Source organism: Ovis aries, chromosome 24 (genome assembly GCF_016772045.2).
Source record: "Ovis aries strain OAR_USU_Benz2616 breed Rambouillet chromosome 24, ARS-UI_Ramb_v3.0, whole genome shotgun sequence".
Taxonomy (NCBI): Eukaryota; Metazoa; Chordata; class Mammalia; order Artiodactyla; family Bovidae; genus Ovis; species Ovis aries.
Genome location: NC_056077.1, coordinates 41566403 through 41587966, shown reverse-complemented (window position 1 = coordinate 41587966; position 21564 = coordinate 41566403). Strand labels below are relative to the sequence as shown.

At 64.0% G+C, this 21564-nt stretch overlaps 1 protein-coding gene across 12 annotated transcripts in view; it reads right to left on the bottom strand.

The window, feature by feature from the left end:
* Positions 1-21564, bottom strand: part of MAD1L1 (mitotic arrest deficient 1 like 1) — a 293088-nt gene that overhangs the window by 62365 nt on the left and 209159 nt on the right. For all 12 annotated transcript variants that reach the window (XR_006058001.1, XM_042240605.2, XM_060406090.1 and 9 more), the window contains one exon: positions 2763-2953. Coding sequence is in view for 11 of the 12 variants with exons in the window: in XM_042240605.2 (XP_042096539.1) it covers positions 2763-2953 (191 nt within the window). In the remaining variant the exon portion in view is untranslated. The remainder of the gene's footprint in view (positions 1-2762; positions 2954-21564) is intronic.

Here is a 21564-nt window from a genome sequence, read left to right as displayed (position 1 = left end):
CCAGCGGATAGAATGCCTGTGCCAGGGCACAGTGGGCCTGGGAGCCAGGGTGGTGAGGGGCCTGCTGCCCCCACGAGGTTGGGGTGGGGTGGGGGGGCCGCAAACGCACTCTGCTCATCCCAGCCGCTTTCCCAGGACGCAGCGGGCAGCTGGGGTCGCATGCCCACCCCCGGGGCCGCCTGCACACCAGCCCCTCCGGGACCTGCACGGGGCCACGGGGGCCTCAGCCTGAGTCTCTGACCCCTGACAACGAGAGCCCTGGGGTGGACCCTGCTGGACAGGCTGTGAGTGGGCAGGGCGTCCGGTCGGTGGGGACCAGGCCCCTCCACCTGTAGGCAAGCACCCGGGGCCCCGAGGGGCAGCTGAGAGCCTGGCAGGCGGGACAGGAGTGGCCACCCTCTGGCTGCCCTGCTGGTCTCTGTCGGGAAAGCTCTGGACGCCAGAGGACCAGCTGACACCTGGCCAGGGGCTGGCGGCTTGGGACCCCCAACGCCGGCACCGCACAGCCTGGGGACTGCAGGGACCCGCCCCACTGCACTGCCCTCCGTGGATTCCTCAGGGGCAGGGCCGTGGGTCCCCGGGAGGCGCGCTGACTGGGCACGAGGGGACAAAGGCGGGTGGGGCCCCCCGCACATGCACGTGCCCCGCCAGCGCACGCCCGGAGCCACGAGACGGTATCCCGCCCATGGGCACCGGGGACAGTCACACCTCCGAGGCTCTGGCCCGCAGTCCAGCACCGTCCCTGCCCCCCACCCCGACAGCAATGCCTCGGGAGTCACCTCCATCCCGCAGACGCTGACCCACCGCCAGCTCAGGGCCACAGCCGACACCGAGGGGCCGTGGGGCTATGGGGAGGAGCAGATGCCCCCAGGATGACGCCCAGGATGATCCCCACGGAGCCAGTGAGTGGGCCCCACGCACAAGCTCCGCCGCCCGACTCTGCTCCCTGCTTCCGACCCTCGGGGACCTACTGCCCACTCTGGGCCCGAGGCCAGGCTGAGAACGAGACCAGCTCCCTGGGTGGACTCGCCTCAGGGCCGGGCTGGGAGGGCAGGGGGTGAGGGCGGCCCCGGCTTCCTGCAGAGGCCGCGCCTGAGCTGGGCCGGCGCGCCGAGCGGGGGCAAGGCACAGCAGGTGCAGAGCAGGGGAGCCGGCCAGCAGACCGCAGCCCCTGGGCCACCCAGCTGCACGCCGGCCCACACCGCCCGCAGGCTAAGGCTGCGTGTACATGCTCACACGGCCAGAGAAGTTTAAGCCTGTTTACAGCAGCTTTATCAGTAATTGCTAAAGCCTGGGAACAACCACGTCCTTCAGTAAGTTATGAACAAACCAACTGTGGGTTGTCCAGGTGGGGAAGACGGCTCAGAGCAAAGAGGAGCCAGCCGTCGAGTCAGGGGAAGAGCTGGGGCTCGGCCAGGTCACTAATTGAGGGAGCCGGCCCGTGAGTCCACTGCCTCTGGGAAAGGCAGAGCCGCAGAGCCGGCGATGACCGGGGTGCCGGGCAGGGGTGAGCACAGGGCTGCCCAGGGCGCGGCGGCTCGCATCTGTCGAAACCCACAGAGCCCGATGACACACGGGTGAACCACGGACTCCACGGTTACAACAGGTGAGTCCTGCCTCATTACTCCTGACAGAGCCACCCCTTGTGCAGGGCCCAGGGGCCCAGCTCCGCCCTCCACGGCCCCTCCACACGGCGGGTGCACGCGCACATGGCGCGGGCGAGCGAGAAGCAGCCACCTCCCCCCCGCCCCTGATCGCTGGGCCCCTGTCCCCTGGGGTCTCAGACAGCAGGGCCGCTGTGACCCTGGGTGACGCAGGGCGTCCGGAACTCCCACCCTCCTCACAGCTCAACAGGGACCCTGGCTGCCAGCTCGCGGGACAGACCTTCCAGACACGCCTGGGGCTCCGCGCCCACTCCTGGGGGCGGGCCGGGGCCAGGCCCTGCGGGGAGACGGCGGGGAAGAGCTCTGGCAGGCGGCTCCCCCTCCTCCGGGGCTGCCCAGGACCGCCCTCCCCTGTGCACACCTGCGCCCCCACACGCGACAGCACGGCTGTTTCTAACTCTGCCTCCAGCACCCCTGCTGCCTGAGAAACCGCCTCTGGGGAAACAAAGTCAACCGCGGAGGCTGCCGTCATCTGCGGTCATTCCTCAGCTGGACCCGCGGCCCCGGGAGCCTGTGTCCGTTCCAGGTGGCAGGGCCGGCCTCCGCTCCCGCCATCTCCCCCGAGACCCTTCCGTGGAGCTCAGCTGGCCGGGAATCCTTCTGACCCCTGGGGCCAGGCAAGACGGGCCCTGAGTCCCAGTCCAGTGAGACGGGCGCTCCACCTGGAGAGCAGGGCCCCGCTGGCCACCTGCTCTCTGGGTCCCTCCCTCAGCCCACACTCTGCACGTGCTCTGAGCCGGCAGGCGGGGGCCGTGCTGGACACGGGGCTCCTGCCCGACTCAGCGCCCTGGGGTCCAGCAAGAGGGCAGAGGTGCGCTGAGCTGCTTAGACTTCCCACCGTCGGGTGAGGCGGAGCCAAAGCCACCTGTCAGGCCCTGAAAGCCCTCCCGGGGCCAGCTCAGGTTCGGGGCTTTCTTCCTGGTCCCACCCACTGCCGTCCAGCTGCACCTGCGGTGAAGGCCCCTCCCTGACTTTCACCGTGTTCCTCAGCCCCCAGAGGGCACTGTAATGCGGAGCCCTGCACCCCTGCCCCCGGGGGGTGGACACCGAGGGAGAGGGCAGGGAGGGGCCCGGGACTCGGGGGGCGCTGCGTCCCACCTTGAAGATGAGGCAGTCGGTCTTCTGCTCGGCGTACATGGACGTCAGCCGGTACTGGTTCTCCGTGGTGATGTCCACCTGGTAGCCCGTCAGCGTGTAGCACACTTTCCGGAACTCCTGGATCTTGGTCTGGAAGACCTCCTTCAGCCGCTGGTTCTTTAGCTCTGCGCTCTCCACCTGCTTCTTCAGCTCTGCGGGGAGGGAGAAGCAGTCAGCTCCCCGGGGTCTCAGGAGGACACTCAGGGGCAGCAAGGCATCGACTGAGGGGTGAGCGGGGCGCACGCCATGCCCGGGGCCAAGTGGCCACACGCAGCTCCCAACGAGGACAACAAGCCGGGCAGCAGGCGGGCTCAGCCCTCCTCTGGGCCCAGACGGGGATGCCCATCCCACACTCCAGCCCCGGGTCTGTCCCGTCAGCCCGGGGAGTAGCAAACACTTCCCAGGCCGCTGCTGAGAAGCAGGGGGGTGGGGGCTGCAGGAGTGGAGGTCATCCAGAGATTTGGGATCATGCTGCCCGTGGTTCCCCGGCTGGCCTCCCGGAGACCAGACGTTGGGGGAAGGCAGGCTCCCTGGGTGTGGGGTCGGGCAGGGCACCCCGGGCCCTGTCCTAACTGGACAGCTCAGGGCAGGGCCCTTGGGCCCACCTGCCGCCCCCACAGGTACAGGGCTGCACGGGCAGAAAGCAGCTGTGCGAAGCTGCCAGGAGCGCGCACAGCGGTTACCCGAGTCCCCCCTTGAGGTGCCGTCCGGTGAGTTAAACCTTGGCTCAGCCCCATCATTAGCGAGCTGGCTAAACATGGTGCACGCGAGTCGCCCGTGAGGCCCGACGCTGCCAGGGGTGCGGGACCCCAGGCCTCCAGGCTCAGCCTAGTGTGCAGCCTGCCCTCCCCGAGGACCGCCCCCGCCCCAGGCTGACCCTCAGGACCCAGGGCGTCTGGTGCAGGTGTGGGTGCCCCAGGGGGCTGCTTTCAGATGAACGGATGTCATCAGGGTCTCTTCCAGAGGAGGCGACGGGGCAGGCGGGCAGGGAGCCTGCATTCTAGGGAGAGAGATCCCCTTCCTCTCCCCAACGCTGGTTCCAGGGGTCGTTGGGGATGCAGCCGTGTTGAGGATTAGGGTGGACTGAGGGGGGCAGAGGGCCAGGCAGCCACTGGACAGGCCCCAACGCGCTCAGCAGCCACTGCAGCCAAGAGGTGCGTGCAGGGGCCCCCACTTCACAAGCTGGACTCGGGTGGCCGAACATTGACTGCAGATCCACGTCAGAGGCGGGGCCCTCTGACCCCGGACCTCAGGACCCGCATAGACTCCGCAACACGCCAGGGTTCTAGCACACCTCCCGGGTCTCATCTCCACGGCCTGCAGCGCTGTGGCAGCCCGGCAGCTGCCGCCCCCAGCCCCAAACCAGGGATCCTGATGCCAGGCCCCTCCACGGCCCCTGTGCTCTTGGATGGCCTCCTGCCCTGAAGGCCTGAGGGCCACCCTCACTCCAGAGCCAAGCCTGGGGACAGGGCCCTTGATCGACCGAGTGAGTAACCAGACTCCGAAGTTAGAAAGGCGGCCGGCCACTCTGACCCCAGATTCTCCCCTCGTCCCGCAGCCGAGCCACCAAAGACAGGCCATTAACGGGGGGGAGGCCTGCTCTGGAGGAAGCGCTCACAGCGGAGCTCGTGCAGGCGTCTCACCCACGACACAGGCTGCACTGCCCTCGAGCTCTCGGAAGCCGGACGCATGCAGCCCGGCCGTGAGGGGCACCCACTGTGTGCAGATGCGGCCTGTTCCCCCGCTGACAGACCCCACAAGCAGGCGGGTGACCCGAGCCACCTGCTGCCCAGGGACCTGCCGTGGACCTGCAAGGCGAGGCCGGGACGTAGGCTTGGGGCAGCGTCCTACAGGCCGAGGGCACCTGGCCCCGGGCGGCCCGGTCCACAGGGGCAGGCCGGGAGCGGCAGAGCTCGCTGAGTGGGCGAGTGCAGGGAGGACCCGGGGGGCGGCCCCTTTGATTCAGGGCAGAGTCAGTGTCTTCACCTGCTCCCACGATCCGTGTAGCTCAATCGCTTACATAAATGTGAATGAATAATTCACAGAATGGCTCGGATTAAATAAATAAAAGATAGACCTTCCTCCGTGGAAACAGCATCGCTCTGGCCCAGCCTCTCCCAGAGTGAGCAGAGGCCTGCCCTGGCGGGACTGGGGACCCGAGCTTGCGGCACAGTCCCAGCTGTCCCACCAGGGCCCAGGCCGGCCTCAGGCCTGACCTGCTGGCGATGGCCACTCTTGGCCGACAGCAGCCAGCAGCCAGCAGCTGCCACGCTCGCGCCCCAGCCCTCACTCCCCCAGCCCTCACTTGTAGGCTGAGCTCCTGCCTGCCCCCCAACCGGCCCTCACCCCAACGAGCTCCCCCAGACCACTCTGCTGTGCAAGGGATGAAAGCCTCACGCCCAGGCCCTGCCCAGGGCCCCTGGCCTCCCCGCCAGCCTGGGCAGCAGGTGTGGCTGAGAGGGCCCTGAGCTGCGGTGCAGGACCTGCCCGGCCGTCCGGCCCCTCCTCCCCTGCAGCCTTCAGGCAGTCTCCCCTGAGCTGGGCCTTCCTCCCGACACCACCAGCGGGCCTGAGCTGTGCCCACGGGTGGCCTGCGCTCAGTCTGGGGAGCTGGGGTTTGAGGGTCCTGGTGAGGGCGTCACCCCGCTCCTGCCCCAGGGGACCCAACTCCCCGGGAGGAGACAGAGCCCAGCTTCAGGCCCACAGGCCCGTTTCAGATGCTCCCTTCCTGAGACGCCCCCAAGATGCTCCCAGGACACACACCAGTGGCGGAGACGGTCTCCCCGCAGGCCCGCTGACCAGCACAGCCAGAGAGGGCCTCACCAGCTCTCTGCGCCTCATGGGGGGCGGGGCTGAGGGCGTCTCTCTCTGGTCCTGGGGGCAGTAAGGAGGTCTCTCTGTGCCTGATGGGGGCGTGAGAGCGTCTCTCTCTGGTCCTGGGGAGAGTGAGGGGGTCTCTCTCTGGTCGTGGGGGAGTGAGGAGGTCTCTCTCTGGTCCTGGGGTAGTGAGGGGGTCTCTCTGGTCCTGGGGGGAGTGAGGGGGTCTCTCTCTGTGCCTGGTGGGGAGAGTGAGGGGGCCTGGCAGCAGAGCTCCCTGCTGAGCCCCCCAACCCCAGCAGACGGGCAGCGGCCCTTCCGGTAAGGGGTGGGGGCTACACCGGTGTCTGGGAGAGGAGCCCCAGAGGGGGGCCCCGGCCAGCCTCCTACCCCCACCCACCCAGAGAAAGCGTCCAGAGACGCACACCCGGGGTCACTGGATGGGCAGGAGCTTCTAATGTAAGATAAGAATAAGGCACCCTAGACGGGTAAGAGACCGGCAACGAGACGGGCCTCACGGCGCCCCATAGCGGGGCCCAGGCTCCCGCAGACGGCGGGGAGGGGCTCAGATCGCAGAGGACGCCTCTCAGAGACACGCAAGGCAGATGGGAAAGAGCAAAGACAGGACGCAACCAGCGATCCTGGGGGCCAGCACTGAGCTGGCAGGGACTCTACACGGAGATTTCAGAGGGCGGGCAGGAGAGGACGTCAGGGAGACCACACAGAGGCCTCCAGAAGCAGAGGCCCCGCCTCCCGGCCAGACGGGCATGGAACACACCACATCCTGCAGGGAGCAGGAGCCGGATCCACACGAGCTCCAAGCCCCAGGGCCACAGGCAGGACTGACCACCGACCGAACAGGGGCCACAGAGCTGTGTGGACACCGGCTCCCACCTGGGGCCTGAGGGCAGACAACGGCCTCCAAGAAGCCCCACCCCGCTGTCCGCAGCCCCTGGACTCGCAGCGGGCTGGGAACAGCAGGGGAAAGGAGCGTGGACGGCGGGGCAGGAGCGGACAGCAGGGGTCGCCGGCTGGGAGGCCAGCCCGCCGTGATGGGCTGCGGTCTAAGCGCCAGGCAGTGTGCAGGGCCCGGGACTGCGGGAGTGTGAGGCCCGTGGAGGGCAGAGAGGCAAGAGGAGCCCCGGAGGGGGTGAGACTCGTGTGTCCCCACAGGACGCCACGCGCTCCAACCGTGAGGAACGCGGCCAGTCACGGGAGGGCCCGCGCCCTTCCCAGGATGCCGCCCAGCCCATCATGGCAGCACGAGGCGACCACAGGCGCTCCAAAGGGCTTCTGTCCCTGAGACGATGGTGATGAAAGCCCCGGGCAGCTGGGGGCCCGGACGGGAGGGGGCGCTGATGGCACCAAGGGTGGCTGATGCTGAGACCAGCCCCCCAGCGGCCTCCCCACCCTGACTCCGTGAACAGACCCCCGGGCGGGTGGCTGCCACAGCGGGGGGCCCCGAGCTGGCCGTGGACAGGCCCCTGTGGGCTGCAGTGCAAGCTGGGTTCTTGCAGCGATGCTGTTTAGGGCTTGGAAGTAGCTTCTGAAACTGTCCTTTGGGGACTCAGGACAGAATCATTTTTCTTTCTGAAAAGTGAATAAAAAACACTTAGGTAATGCTGAGATCTTCAGGGTTTATAAAAGCAATAAAAGGTTGAATTCTTCATTGTTAGAAAGGGCATCTCTCTGTGCAAAAGGGCCCACTCCCAGGACACCCGAGAGACAGCAAGAGGAAGGCCTTCGGGACTGCCTTGCAGTGGTGGGGGGCAGGATGTGGGCTGGGGGGGGGCACCGTCTGCTTTCCAAGAGCAGGGACCACCAGCTCCCACGCTCACACACAGCCTGTCGCCCCAGGCACAGCAGGGGCAGCTACAGCGGGGGTGACGGCTGCCCAGGTCTGCACCTCTCACCAGGAGCAGCCTCTGTGGTCATGGCGCATCCACAGGAGGCGGGGAGCACGGCCAGCTCTGCGATGGGGAGGCCAAGGCTGCGGACAGGGGTGGACCGGCTCTCCTGACTGCCCTGGCTGGCGGCTCAGACAGAGGGTGGTCCACCCGGGAAGCAGGGCTCCCCGTGGGCTCTGGATGCTCGGCCTCGGGCCCCTGCAGGCCGTGAGCACCGCTGGCTCTGCTCAGGCCTCGCGCGGGGCCACTGCCAGGGCTGAATTATTCATGTCTGGGAATGCCTAAACTAGTTCAGTTTTACATTTTTAAATATTTAATAATTAGGCATTAAATATTGATGCCATTTTATTAGCTACCATGGGAGCCGGCGCTGCAGGGCTGGGACTGGGTGAGTGCCCCGGCCCCGTGGGCCACCTGGAGTGGGGAGCTGGTGGGGCGTCTGTGGGCGCCGAGCTCCACGAATGGGGTTCCTCCACCGCGGGGCAAGGCCTGCCCCCCGACAGGGCAGAGCCTCCTGCTGGGGGAGGAGGGGAGGGGAGATGGCAGAGAAGCCCGCATGGTCCCCAGGTGCTGAGGGGCTCGCGGCCAGCCTGGCAGCTCCGCGGTCCCGCGCTTCCCTCCCGACACAGCGCCCAGGCCGGACACCTGGAAAGGTGTCCGGGCACACTGGGCACGCCATCCCCACTGCTGGCTTCAGCGACAGGAGGCTGGGACCTGGACTTGCTGGCCAGAGCCTCCTGCCGCCAGAGGGCCCCGAACAGTCTCTCTGCCATGAGTCTGGGCCCCCCGTGGGGCCGGAAATTGCACGTTTCACGCGAGAAACGAGACTCGGCCCTGGAATTACATGCAGATGAACAGCCCGCGTGCCCACCGCCAGGCTGCCTGGCAGACGCCCGCCCTGGTGAGCGCGGTGCCGGCTTTCAAACGGGCCTCGCTGTGTGGCTAACTGCTCACTCGGCAAGCAGCTTGTCCCCTTGCACAGAAACGATCTGAAAAGACACCAGCAACTACAGCCCACCAGATTAAGGGCGGGAGAGTCCCCGGGTGACAGGCGGGCGCGGGCGCGATACCACACTCCCGGGGAGCCAGCCTCCCTCACCGCCGAGACGAGGCAGCAGGGGCCCACGGGGTGGCCTGTCCCCCGGCCCGAGCCGTGCCAACGCCGACCCACCAGCTCCTTCGGGAACAGACGGCCACAGCCTGCCCCTGGACCCACACAGCCCTGGGCAGGGTAGACGCGGGGTCAGGCCCAGAGGCCAGTGTGCTGCTCAGCACCACCCAGACAGAGAGCAGGGGAGCCGGGGGGCCCCAGACAGCCCCGGCAGAGCCAGCCCTGCAGCGAGGACCACCCTGCGTCCGTGCTGCCTTGGCACAAGGCTGGTCCCCTGCCGCGGCCCCAGCACAGCCTCTGGGGGCCCCGTGCTTGGTGGGGTTCCCCTCGTGGAACTCGCCGACCTCTGACGACTTATTTACCTACTTGGTTGTCGGCCAACCACATCTCCCACCTGAAGCCCCCAGGGGGGACCTGGGTGCACGGCTCGGGACTGCCGCTCGTCCAGCCAGCCGAGGCTCCCTCCGCACGCACCAGCTGCTCTCAAGTTTTGGAAGCACCCCATGAAGCATCACCACGCGCACCCCCACCTCATGGACAGGGAAACGGGCTCCGGCAGTCACAAGCAAAGCGCCTGGAGATACGCCCACGTGCTGACAGGTGCTCGCACACACACACACGTGCACGCTCTTCTGCACACATTCACACACATGCCAGGGCCCGAGACCACCTGGAGGGCAAGCACCTTCGACCCCTGAGATGGAGCGTGAGAACATGCTGGCTGACACGCATTTCCAGTGGCTTCCCTGCAGGCTGCCCGCCAGAGGAGAGGACCCTGGGGAGCAGAGGATGACGGGGCCCTGGGCTGCTGGCTCGGATGGGGAGGAGCCCAGGGCGGTGGCTATGAGCTGCTGGCCAGCAGGCACTGTCCCGAGTAGGGGGGCGCTTCCAGGAGGCTCTGGCTCTGTCCACCCCGCGCTGCATGTATTAATTAACTCCCGGTGGTGGGCTCGCAGAACATGAACTCCCCGGAAGGCGAGCTCCCTCTTGGAGACAAAAGGCTTCTAGGGCTCATCTCTTATTGACTGAGCTATTTGCCAGTCAATCTGTCTGCTTTGGGCAAGACGAGAGTTTAAATCGTCTCTCTTTCTCCTTTGGAGGCAAGGCAGTTTATTAAAGCTGCCAACAGCTGCAGCGAGGCCTCACCGCCAAACTGCAGGGACCCCCTCAGACGGCACGGGAGCAGAAAGAAAGCCTCGGATCTAGCTGGCCACAGGCTCGGGAAGCAGCGGATGGAGCAGGGACAGCCAGCGTGGTCTGCGGGGCCAGGACACAGGCTTCTCAGTGGAGCCAGGCCTGGGAGAGCACCGGGAAGATGGGCTCCAGCCTAGGGGTGACCACACGGAAGCTCCGCCTGTGAGGAGGAGCGAACCCGATGCACACGCCCGCCGGCAGAGGGGAAGGAGGCGGCCCGGCGGTCCTGCAGCCCCTCTTGGCCTGGACGGCCCCGATCATTGATCACAAGTGCCCAACGCAGCAGGCGGTGCCAGCTCAGGAACAGCCTCTGCCCGGGATGGAAGCGGAAGCTCAGAGGGGCCAAGGGAGTCACCCGAGGACACACAGCAGTCGGCGGCTGTCAGGACCAGAATCTAGGCTGCATGAACTCTGCTCCTGGCCCAGGGAAGTGGGGCTTGGGCCGACCACCAACGACGTGAGAGCACCTGGCTCCCGCGCAAGAGCCCAGACGTGACGCACGTGGCTCCGCCCGCCCCGCCCCACTCAGAGTCCAGACGTGACGCACGTGGCTCCCCCCCGCCCCCGGCCCCACTCAGAGTCCAGACGTGACGCACGTGTCTTCCCCTCCCCCACAGGGTCCAGACATGATGCACGTGGCTTCCCCTCCCCTTGCAGAGTCCAGACGTGACGCCCAGCTGAGAGCCGAAGAATTGATGCTTTCGAACTGTGGTGTTGGAGAAGACTCTTGAGAGCCCCTTGGACTGCAAGGAGATCCAACCAGTCCATTCCAAAGGAGATCAGCCCTGGGATTTCTTTTGGAAGGAATGATACTAAAGCTGAAACTCCAGTACTTTAGCCACCTCATGCGAAGAGTTTCGAGAAGACTTTGACACTGGGAGGGATTGGGGGCAGGAGGAGAAGGGGACGACAGAGGATGGCATCACCGACTCGATGGACGTTGAGTCTGAGTGAACTCCGGGAGTTGGTGATGGACAGGGAGGCCTGGCGTGCTGCGATTCATGGGGTCGCAGAGAGTCGGACACGACTGACTGAAATGAACGTCCCGGAGCCAGATTGTCGGGACTGCTGCACACCCGCTGTTTACTGGAAACACCTGCTCAGGCAGAACAGGGGACGACTGGGCGTTCTTTCCAAAGACCATCAGAAGAGCGCAAGGTTCACAGCAAAATGACTGGAGGTGACAAAGACCGCCTGCAAACTGAGCCACGCCGCCCCCCAGCATCATCGCCCTCCAGAGCGGGCACGCGTCATGAGCCTGCCCTGAGCCACGAGCCCTACAGGCACCGCTGCCGTGCCGCTCGCCTGGGGGCCGTCCGCCTGTGGGCGTGTAACGGCGAACAGGCAGCCTCCCAGCGGTGCAGAGGACAGCGTCCTTGCCCTGAACACTGCCTGGGCTCCACCTCGCCCCCCCAATGGCTCTCATCCTCCCGTCTCCACCACTCCGCCCTCCCTAGACCATCGTGCCACCAGTCACGAGGTCTGTGGTCTTTCCTGACCGGCTCCTTGCACTCAGTCATGGGCGTGGAAGTTTCCTCCGTGTCTTTCTCGTGACTTGGCGGCTCTTTTGTTCTTGGCGCTGAATGATGCTCCATGTCTGGATGGAGAGCGCTTTACGCCCTGGTCGCCTCCTGAAGGCCTTCTCGCCAGCCTCCAGGCTTTCGTGTGGACATACACATGTCCTGCTCCTCCAGGCGAACGCTGGGTCATCCGGTCACTTCGTAAGAAAACACCAAACTGGCTTCCAGCCTGGCTGTGCCATCCCGCGTCCCCACCAGCCACGAACGGAGTTCCCGCTGCTCGCCAGCATTCGGTGACGGCAGCGAGGGGCCTGGGTCGTCCTCACGGGTTTGGGGACTCTCGCTGTAGCCTGGAGAAGTCAGTTCTGACCCCGCTAATCCCACGATGCCCAGGAGACAGCTCGTGGAGGAGTCCCATAAAGAGCCAGGGGCCGGGGAGAGGGGGGCGCCGGGACCCCACAGACGCTGTAGACACACGCCCTGCGGGGCTGCTCCTGCCCAGACAGCCTGACTGCCCAGGAACGTCCCCGCCACCCATGTTCTGAGCAGGCTGCCTCGCCTGGCCGCTCGCGCTGTTTCCAACGTGGAGAACAGGGCTAGGTGGGGGCGCTGGGCTGCTGACGATGCCGGGGTCTTGCCCCTGGATGGCATCAGGTCTGCCCGTGGCCGGGGACAGGGTGGGGCCACCAGGGACTTGCTCACGGGCAGCAGGAGGCAGAGGGGCCGCAGCTGCCGCGGCGGGGGCTCGCTCGCCCCTCCCTCGGCCTGTCTGCCTGCAAACCCGGAGATTAAATTACACGACTCCCTTACAACTCCAATTAAGCACCTAATTGATGGTGTTGCCCTTTATTACCTGACACCAAGAGCAAACAAACAGTGCAGACAGCGCAGCTTGGGACGCGCAGTGATGAAAGCACCACCAGCTTCCGCACAGAGCCTGCCTGGGAGCGGCCGACAAGGGCGGCTCCCCGCACCCCGCAGCGGGCCGGCGAGGGCGGCTCCCCGCACCCCTCAGCGGCCGAAGAGGGCGGCTCCCCGCACCCCCCAGCGGGCCACGAGGACGGCTCCCCGCACCCCGCAGCGGGCCGGCGAGGGCGGCTCTCTGCACCCCGCAGCGGGCCACGAGGGCGGCTCTCTGCACCTCCCAGCAGGCTGACCTGGCGCCACCCCCGCCGGGTGCACCTGGGCTCAGGGGCTCTGCTGACATCCAGGCTCCTGGGGGGCTCTTTTTCGGCTCTGGAGAAGCCATGCTGGAGGCGGTAACCACCGCCTAGCAGCTCTGGGCAGCAGTGCCCACCCTCGGGCCCACGGGGCCCTGCCTGACCCTGGCAGCAAGCATGGAGACCTCCCCATGCCTCCAGATCCCTGGCTCGTGGGCCCGTGTCCCTGAGAAGGCGCGCACCCTGCCAGGAGGTGGAGGGGTGTGACCCCAACCCCTCGCCCTCGCCCTTGCCCTCCACTCCCACCCTTGGCTTCCGGCTCTTGTCTGGGGCTTGGGTCCTGCCTCCAAAGTAGATGCCTCACTGGAGCCATAGGTCGCCTGCTGTGAGTGTGTTGGGGGAGCTGCTGGGCAAACGGTTCTCAAGCTGTTTCTGTTTTCCCAGCAGAGGTGACCCCAGGAGAACCGCAAGAATGGGAGAAGCAGCAGGCAGGCCTGGGGCCGGGGGCTGGGGGCGCAGGGAGACGCACGGGCCCCCGACGGAGGAAGGCAGCCTGGACCCACGTTTCCTGACACAGCCTGGCAGCAGACAGTGGCCAGGAGTGGGGCGGGGGTAGAGACACATGTCCCGGGACTCGAGCCTGCAGAGAGGCTCCAAGGACCCAGGGGTGCCCCGGCCTGGCCCCTCGGTCCCACAGGCCTGGCACTCCCCAACCCGTCCAGAGACACGGGACGCAACGAAGCTGAAAACTCACCCACCAACCTAGTTTATATCTTTAAAGCAGTGTCACTGGCTTCCCTGGTGGTGCAGAGGTTAAAGCATCTGCCTGCAGTGTGGGAGACCTGGGTTCGATCCCTGGGTTGGGAAGATCCCCTGGAGAAGGAAATGGCAACCCACTCCAGTATTCTTGCCTGGAGAATTCCATGGACGGAGAAGCCTGGTGGGCTACAGTCCACGGGGTCGCAAAGAGTCGGACACGACTGAGCGACTTCACTTCACTTCAAAGCAGTGTCAGTAAAAACCAAAACCTCAACGGCTTTTTCTTGACCTTGACAAAACATTTCTGAAATTCATTTAGAATAATAAACAAGCTAAAGAAATCTAAATGAAAGGAAAGAAAAGGGAAAAGCCATGCTCTACACCAGATATGCAAACATACTTTCTGTTATAATTACTAAAGATGTGGAACAGAAAAATGAAATAAACGTCCAGAAGCCATGGAATAAAGACAAAGAAAAATAAAGACACATTATAAACCTACAGGGCAAGGAACAGTTGATTATCTGATGGACGGCACCCGGGCAGCCGTCTGTGACCAGGAAAAAGATCGACTGAGGCCTTCACCTTATGCCACATCCCAAAATACGTTCCAAGCAGATCAGATCTTTCAATATAAAATACAACCCAAAAAGTCACAGAAGAAAATAGAGTTTATCAAATCAATAAGGAACTTTCTAAGCTTAAATGGAATAAACCAATGAAACTCCAGAATAAGTTAACACTTTCTACACAAAATAATCATAAAGAAAAACAAGAAGTCACACTTCTGTACAAACTGAGCAGAAGAAGAGATGAAGGAGCTCCGGTTGTGATAAGACCATTTGGAAAAGAAGTAAAAACTGTTTCCTTATTAGCAATCAAGTGAGATGCCGTTTCTATTAAACAGTCCTCAGCGCGCAGCAGTTGACCCTCTGGGTGCACACCTGCAGGGTCTAGCCAGGCGCAGGCGTCTGCGCGCCCCGCGCGGCGCCCTGCGCTGCGCCCCCTGCGCTGCGCCCCGCGCTGCGCCCCACGCTGCCCCTCCAGGCATGCCCACCACAGGGCCTGGCGCCCTGGGGACCCCGAAGCCTCTCCCACACGCGGCCCCTGAGCCTTTACGGAGCCCGGGACGCTGGCCGTCGGCCGTCTCCATGCTGAGCGGCAGGGCAGCGGCTGCACCGGGGGGTCTGTCTGCTCACTGGCTCAAGGTCGTCTGCGTGGTTATTAACAGCTCTGGGGACCATGAGTTATCCTCACTGGATTCGGGCCACAGGTTCACAAGGTCCAGGTCTGGGAAAGAGGAAGGAAACTCACGGCCCTTCACAAAGGCGCCGACCTCCAAGGAGGGAACGGCTGGCCGCCAGCCAGGAGACGCACTCGCGCGGGCAGAGGGGATGAGCAGCCAGGGACACAGAGCTGACCGCCCACGGTAACCGCGGCCTGGGGCCAGCCCGGGCCGCACGGACAGCTTCCGGACAGGGAGTCTCCCGCGCCTGAACGCAGCCTGCCTCTTCCTTTATGAGAAGCCCCCTGACTCCTCACTCAATGCACAGCCGTTTTCAGCACACAGACCTTTGATGTGCTTTGTTAGAATTATCCTCAGGAATTTCATCTCGGGAGAGTGAGCAGGGATGGTATAATGTCTTAGAGTCTAGCTTCCCTAACTGCTCACAGATGTCATATTCGCATTATACCCACGTATCGTGTAAGCGAACTCAGCAAGGTTGCAGGATATAATGGGATTCCCGGATGGCACTAATATTAGGTCAAGAACCCACCTGCCAACGGAGGAGACCAAAGAGACGTGGGTTTGGGTTCGACCCCCGGGTCGGGAAGATCCCCTGGAGGAGGGCATGGCAACCCTCTCCAGCGTTCTCCCTGGAGAAGCCCATGGACAGAGGAGCCTGGCAGGCTAAGGTCGAAAGGGTCACAAAGAGTAGGACACGACTGAGCAACTGAGCACGCACACAGGTATAAGAGCAACACACAAAAACCAACAATGAACTCACTGCATTCTTCTAAAAAAAAACCTTCTTGGGCTTGTCTGTGTAGACAAACACATCATCTGCAGAGAGGAAATGTCGTGCATGCCTTTCAGACAACAGGACAACAGGAGACGCTCACACCAAGACGAGCAGAGACGCCAGAACTACTGCGGAAACAGCAAGCTGAACTCAGCAACGCACTGAAAGAAAAATATACCACAGACAAGGGCGGTTTACACCTGGAACGCAGGGCTGGTTCAACACGTTAGTAAAAAACTTTCACAGTAACCCACCACACTGACAGTCTATGGGAGAAAAACCAGATGAGCCTATAAGTGATGCAGAAAAGCATTTGAAAAAACTCAACACCTAACGTGACAAACGCTCTCGGCAGACTCAGACTAGACGGGAACGAGCAAGGGCATCCGCAAAGAGCCCAGAGCTGACCGCGCACCCTGGACCAGGAGCAGGGCCAGTGCCGACGCCAACCTCCGCGGCTTGGCACCATCATCAAGTCCCGGCTGCGCGGCAACAGGGAGAGAACGTGCGAGGTGAGGCGTCAGGCCCACAGGAACAGACGCAACAGGCCCTGCTCACAGCCGGCGCGCCGGCAGGCAACGGAAGCCAAACCCTCCCAGCGCTGCCTGACCTTAGCGAGGCCACGGGCTGCGAGCCCAACGCAAAATCAGCCGTGTCTCCGCGTCACTGTTGATCCAAGTCACACCCCGCTCCTTCTGGCCCCGTGGACTGCAGTCCACCAGGCTCCTCTGTCCGTGGGGTTTTCCGGGCAAGAATGCTGCAGAGGCTTGCCATTTCCTTCTCCACAAGCACAGAACAACGGAAACGACAAAGGAAAACACGCACTGAGGGTAACTAAAAATTAACAAAAATGAAACATGCACGAGTCTGTTTCTAACAAAACAGGTAACTGGCGTGTGCGCCGAAAACCACAAGATGCTGATGAACGAGCTCGAAGAAGGCCTGAGTCAGTGGAGAGACACCGGTTCTGGACTGGGAAGGCTCATCCCGGTAACGACATGGATTCTCCTCAAACTGACTACAGAGTCAGTGGATTGCCCGTGTAAAGTTCACCAGGATTCCTGCAGATACAGACACGCTGATCCTAAAGCTCAACAGAAAGGCAACAGAAACAGGGCTGCCAGACGCTGTTGAAAGAACAGCATAAAGTGGGAGGGATTACGCCGCCGACCTTAAGACTTGCCATCCAGCTACCAAGACTCTGGGGACACTCGGGCCAGCAAACGGGAGAAGACAGGACCACGGCATCCGTCAGCTGACATGGCCAACGTACAGAGGCGACTGACGGAGGCATGACACCATCTCAACACGTGATGCTGGAGTATCTGGACATTTACAGGAGAAAGTCCCCCAGACAAACAAAACAAAGAACCTCAACCTGAATCTCACATTACAGGAAAACCTAACAAAATGGGTCACAGATTTCAATGCAGAATTAAAAGACTTGAGAGAGAAAACATGAGGAAAAAGCGTCTTGACTTGGGTTTGCCAAAGTCCCTAGATCTGATCCTGGAAGAGAACCGATCACCAGAGCTCATCCGAGTTATCGGTGTCTGCTCTGAGAAAGACTCTGCTAGGAAACGCAACCCCCAAACTCGAGCTAAAGACGAAAAATGGACAAAAGCTTGAGCCCCCACCCACCCGAGGGGATACAGGAGGGGCTAGCGTGAAACAAATGCTGCTCAACAGCTTCACACGTCAGGGGAACGCCAGTTACACCACGGTGGGCCTCCACTGCGCACACCCGGGAATGACTGAAGGGCCCAGTGCTCGTGGGACGTGGGGCCACGGAGCCCCCGTGGGGCCAGCAGGGGTGTGGAACCACAGCCAGCCTCGAGGTTCACGGCGCATGGACCACGTGACCCAGTGATCCAACTCCGGCGTTCACCCGAAAAAACGCAAGACCGCTCACAGGAACCGGCACAGTCACTTCCTGCCTTCACTTTCCAGGTTTGGTCATGGTCTGGGTGTGTCTGACCTACCCTCTGTGGGCTCAGGTTCCATGTCAGCTCCGTCCGAAGCCACCACAGTGCCTTTCAGATCCACCTTCGTGCTGCTTGGGCATGTGAAGACCCCAGCAGGCCTCCCTCCCGCCTGCTGCAAGGCCGGGAGGTGAAGGATGCCTCTGCCGGGGCGGGGCGGGCGAACGGGGAAGGGCTGCGTGGGAGGGACACGGCTCTTGTCTCCCCTTCCCGCTTCCTGCAGCCTTCCTGGCTGTTCAGAGGTGGCCCCTCCAGCTGAGAACCAGCAGGAGTGCAGGCAAGGCTCTTCTTGCTACAGGCTGGGGGCTCTCCCTGCTCCCCGAAGGCTCTAGGTGCTCAGAGGCCAGCTCCTGTTGAGCACGGCTCTCTGACCCAGGTTACACCCACCTCTACGCCTCAGGCACCCAGACCAGTGGCCACAGGTAGCCCTGAGTCCATCGGTGCGTGCTGGGGCCGAGCCATGTGGAGCCTCAGCGCCCTCACAGGTGACCCGAGGCTGCCTGGGCCCTGTGCTCAGCACTGTGACATCCTGGCCGGTGCTAATCCAGGCGGGTGGCTCTGGCCAGGGGCCCCTCGGGCCTCCCCCACCCCCAGGCAGCCCCGTCCTCCCACTGCGGGGCGGGCGCTGGCTGAAGTGGGAAAGGGGGTCAACCTTGGTCTGCAGAGAGAAACACAGCAGACGGCACGGCTGCTGCAGGCCGGCCTGTGGCCGCCTCCCTGTGGTGGCCTCTTCCCTGGGCAGAGCGAGCGGGGCTCCAAGGAGGGGCCCAGGCACAGCCCTCTCCAGGGACCCCGTGGGATTAGCGGCACAGTCAGGCAGGGACAAATCTGATCACCTCCTGTGCATTGCTCTGACAAGATTAGGTATTTTAATATTAATGCATTACCTAATTAAGCGCCAATTAGTAATCTCTCTGGCCCAGGCTGGGTGGGTGGGGAGCCTCGGGAGGAGCTGAGCCAGCTCCGGCAGGGGAGGGGAGAAGGGGTTCAGGCTCCCGCCGACCAAGGGCCGTGGTCCTGGCAGGGGCTGTCCTAAGGCCGAGGTCCAGGAACAGCTGGCTACAGGCTCCCGAACCTGTCATGGTGTGGTCACCCGCGGCTGGGCAGCTGCCCTGCATCGTCCCTCCTGGCCCCCAGGGCGGCTCCTGGTACGAGGGAGCCGGGGCACCTCCACTGCGGGGCCGCCCTCATCCTGGCTGCCAGGCGTCACCGTGGAGACCACGCCCACCTACACGACCCTCAGGGCAACTGCAGGCCGAGCGCCAAGTGCCGCGTACACAGCAGATGAGCCCATCCGGGGTGTGGGGCTGTCCCGCAGGCCACGGGGAAGGCAGGGAGGGCCCTTCTGTCCACGAGTCCACGACAAGACTCTGGAGGTTAGGGGGTCCAGGTACTGAGATTTCTACGGCTGGAGGGAGGTCACAGGTCAGAGCCCGGCTGCCTGGCCCTGTTGCTGGAGTCCAGGGCGCTGAGGCGGACGTGGACGGCCCAGGAGGGAGTTTGCTGAGCTGTGACTCTGCTGACCACGTGAAGCCTGGCCAGGCTCCGACAGCACGCTCCGTGCACAGGCCAGCCACCCATTCAGCTGCTCAGTGCCCCCGCCATCTGTCCTCTGGGAGCGTAGAAGCCACCACCGAGGCGCCAGTGTTCTCACGGCTCCCAGGGACCTGGAGCAGCGCCCGCGGGCCCAGCGCCAGAGCTGCCGCTGAGAAGGGACGTCTGGTGACCCCTGGCCCGCGACCCACTTTTCCAGTGTGTGGGGGCTTTCTGCCGCCACGGGCCCTGCCCAGTGCCGCCCCCGGAAAGGCACTCCCTCCGTGCTGCGGATGGTCCTCAGCGCGTGTGCGGCCTGTCCTCCTGGCCCCCGCGGAGCAGCCAGGCCTGAGACGTGGGCCCCGCGGGCTGCCAGGTGCACGACTTGCCTCACCGTTTCCTCCTGTTTCCCATCTCACTGTCTTGTTCCTCCGCTTTCAGATTTTCTCAGTTTCATCTTAAAAACCCCTCTTTAGACCATCATGTAACTCTCTGACGTTCCTGGCGCCCGGAAGCCCGTCGTTCCCGTTCTGGAACACTCAGAAGGCTCCTGTCCGCGTGCTGCCTGTTCAAAGTCCCTCCTAGTCTCCGAGGACACGCCTCCGGGGGGTCTCCACCCCTCTGACGGCCTGTGTCCTCCAGGCGCACCTTCCCGCTTGCCTGTTCTGCACCCCCACACACGCCAGCCAGCCCTGGTCACAGACAGCACTGGGCTCTGCCGGCCGGCCAGCTCAGTTCAAGGGCCGCTGAGCAGCAACCAAGCGCCTGAAGGGGCTCCAGGTTCAGCGCCTTCACATCTCCTCAGGTCCATCAGGCTCCTGGGGGTAAAAGGGGCGTGGGGGGGAGGCCCCTGGGATTCTGAGCCAGCAGGTCTGAGATGGGGCCCAGGGACCTGCATCTCCACACGTGCCTGGGGAAGTGCTCTGATCCGACTTTGCTGGGAGAGAGGCTGCAGCCCGTAGATAGAGCCGAGTGAAGGCCTGAGGTCGGCGGGGCTCTCGGTTACACCTCGGGCAAGCGTCCTTGCTGCTCCTGAGCTTGGCAGTCATGCCCCCTCCCCCAGCGCCACTTGATGCCAATTCCCGGCCTTTGGGGAGGGTCATGGCATCACTCAGCCTGGTTCCGGCCACGACGACAGCTGCCTGGAGTTCTTCTTCCTAAGTCACACACCATTAAACCACCTGCGCACCGGCTGTCCCAACTGCAGAGGTCTGTGGTGGTCCCGCTCTCTGTGGGGCCTCGGGGAGCACGGCAGAGCAGGGGCCCAGGTCCAACCGGCCGTCTGCCCGGACGCCCACAGTGCCCTTGGGCGCGTGCTGGGTGCCCCGGGAGGCTCCGAGCAGCTGCGTCCCCACAGCTGAGCACACCAGAGAGACAGACTTGAGGAGTAAACGGTCTGTCGCGTCAGACGGTGTGAGTCCTTGTGCAGAATGAAGAGCAACCTTGAGCGCCCGAGTCTGCATTCCCAGCTCCTGAACTCGGCAAGGACACGGGTGACTCGCGAAGCGGGGCTGGAGGAGCCGGGGAGAACAGGAGCGCGGGCCGAGACCACGCTCGGCTGCTGGCAGCTGAGGACCCTGCGGGAGGCCCTGCCTGGCTTTCAGGGCCGGGAAGCTCACCCTGGGCCGCAGGGACCCCCTCACAGCGGTCTTGGCGGCTGAGCTGCGGTTTGGCCCCAGAATCACCTGGGCAGCACACCAGGGCAGCCAATGCCAGCCTCCTGAAGACAAGACAGGAGAGGCAGGTGGGGGCAGGAGGGTGTGCACCTCCCACAACACCCACGGTCCCTGTCCGCCAGCCCCGCACCAGGTCGCGGGAAAGCGGATGAAGGACGGGTGCGGCCTGGGGAGCCAGGGGTTCAGGGGGGCCAGCAGACCCGCACTTCGGGGTCCCCACTGAACCCGGCGGCACACGGACCCCCGCCTCACGGGGGACCCTGGGCCGACAGACGTGGGACAAGGACCACCTGGGACACCCTGGCGACAGGGAGCACGCGGAGCGCAGCCCCACAGGACGGCCAGGCTTGCTCCAGTCACGGCTGCGGCTGACTGAGGCCTACAGGCCCGCAGGCCGGTGCTGGGCCTGACTCCCACCTCCACGGACAGTGATCAGAAAGGCTGGTTGCACGCCGAGGTAGAGTGGGAGCTTGCAGGCTGGAGGGGCTGCGTCCACGACCCTGGGGACAGGGCGACAGCAGAGCCAGGCTCCAGACGTGACGATGCCTGTGCTCCCTCTCCAAGCCTGAGACGGCAGACACGGGCGGAGGAAGTAGAAAGGGCTTCCCGGGGGAAAGGCTGCTTGGAAACGCAGGCAGCAAACGTCAAGAAAACGGCAGCCGTGTCTTCCCGACGCGGATGCCCCGCAGACATCGCGGGGGTAGGGGGTGAACAGAGCCAGCAGCAGACACGGGAGCGGGGGCTGCACTCTGGGGGAGCCAGGGAGTGGCCCCTCACCAGCCGCTTGAGGCCCAGGGCAGGCAGCCACACCTGGCAGCATCTAACAAAGGAGAGAGGCTGCAGGCGCCCCCCAGCCCCCAGGCTCCCCCTGAGGCCGGACTGGGTGACCCCTGGGAAAACGGAGCCCCCTGACGGTGCCCTCCCTGCGAGGCGGTGATGGACCTGCTGTCTGCCTGAGGGCCAGCCTCGGGGACCTCGGCACGCAGCAGGCAGGCTCACGCTCACTGTGCTGCCTGGAGACAGAGATAAGCTGTGAGGTCAGAGACCGAGGCCCCGAGTCAGAGCTGCAGAGGAGGTGAG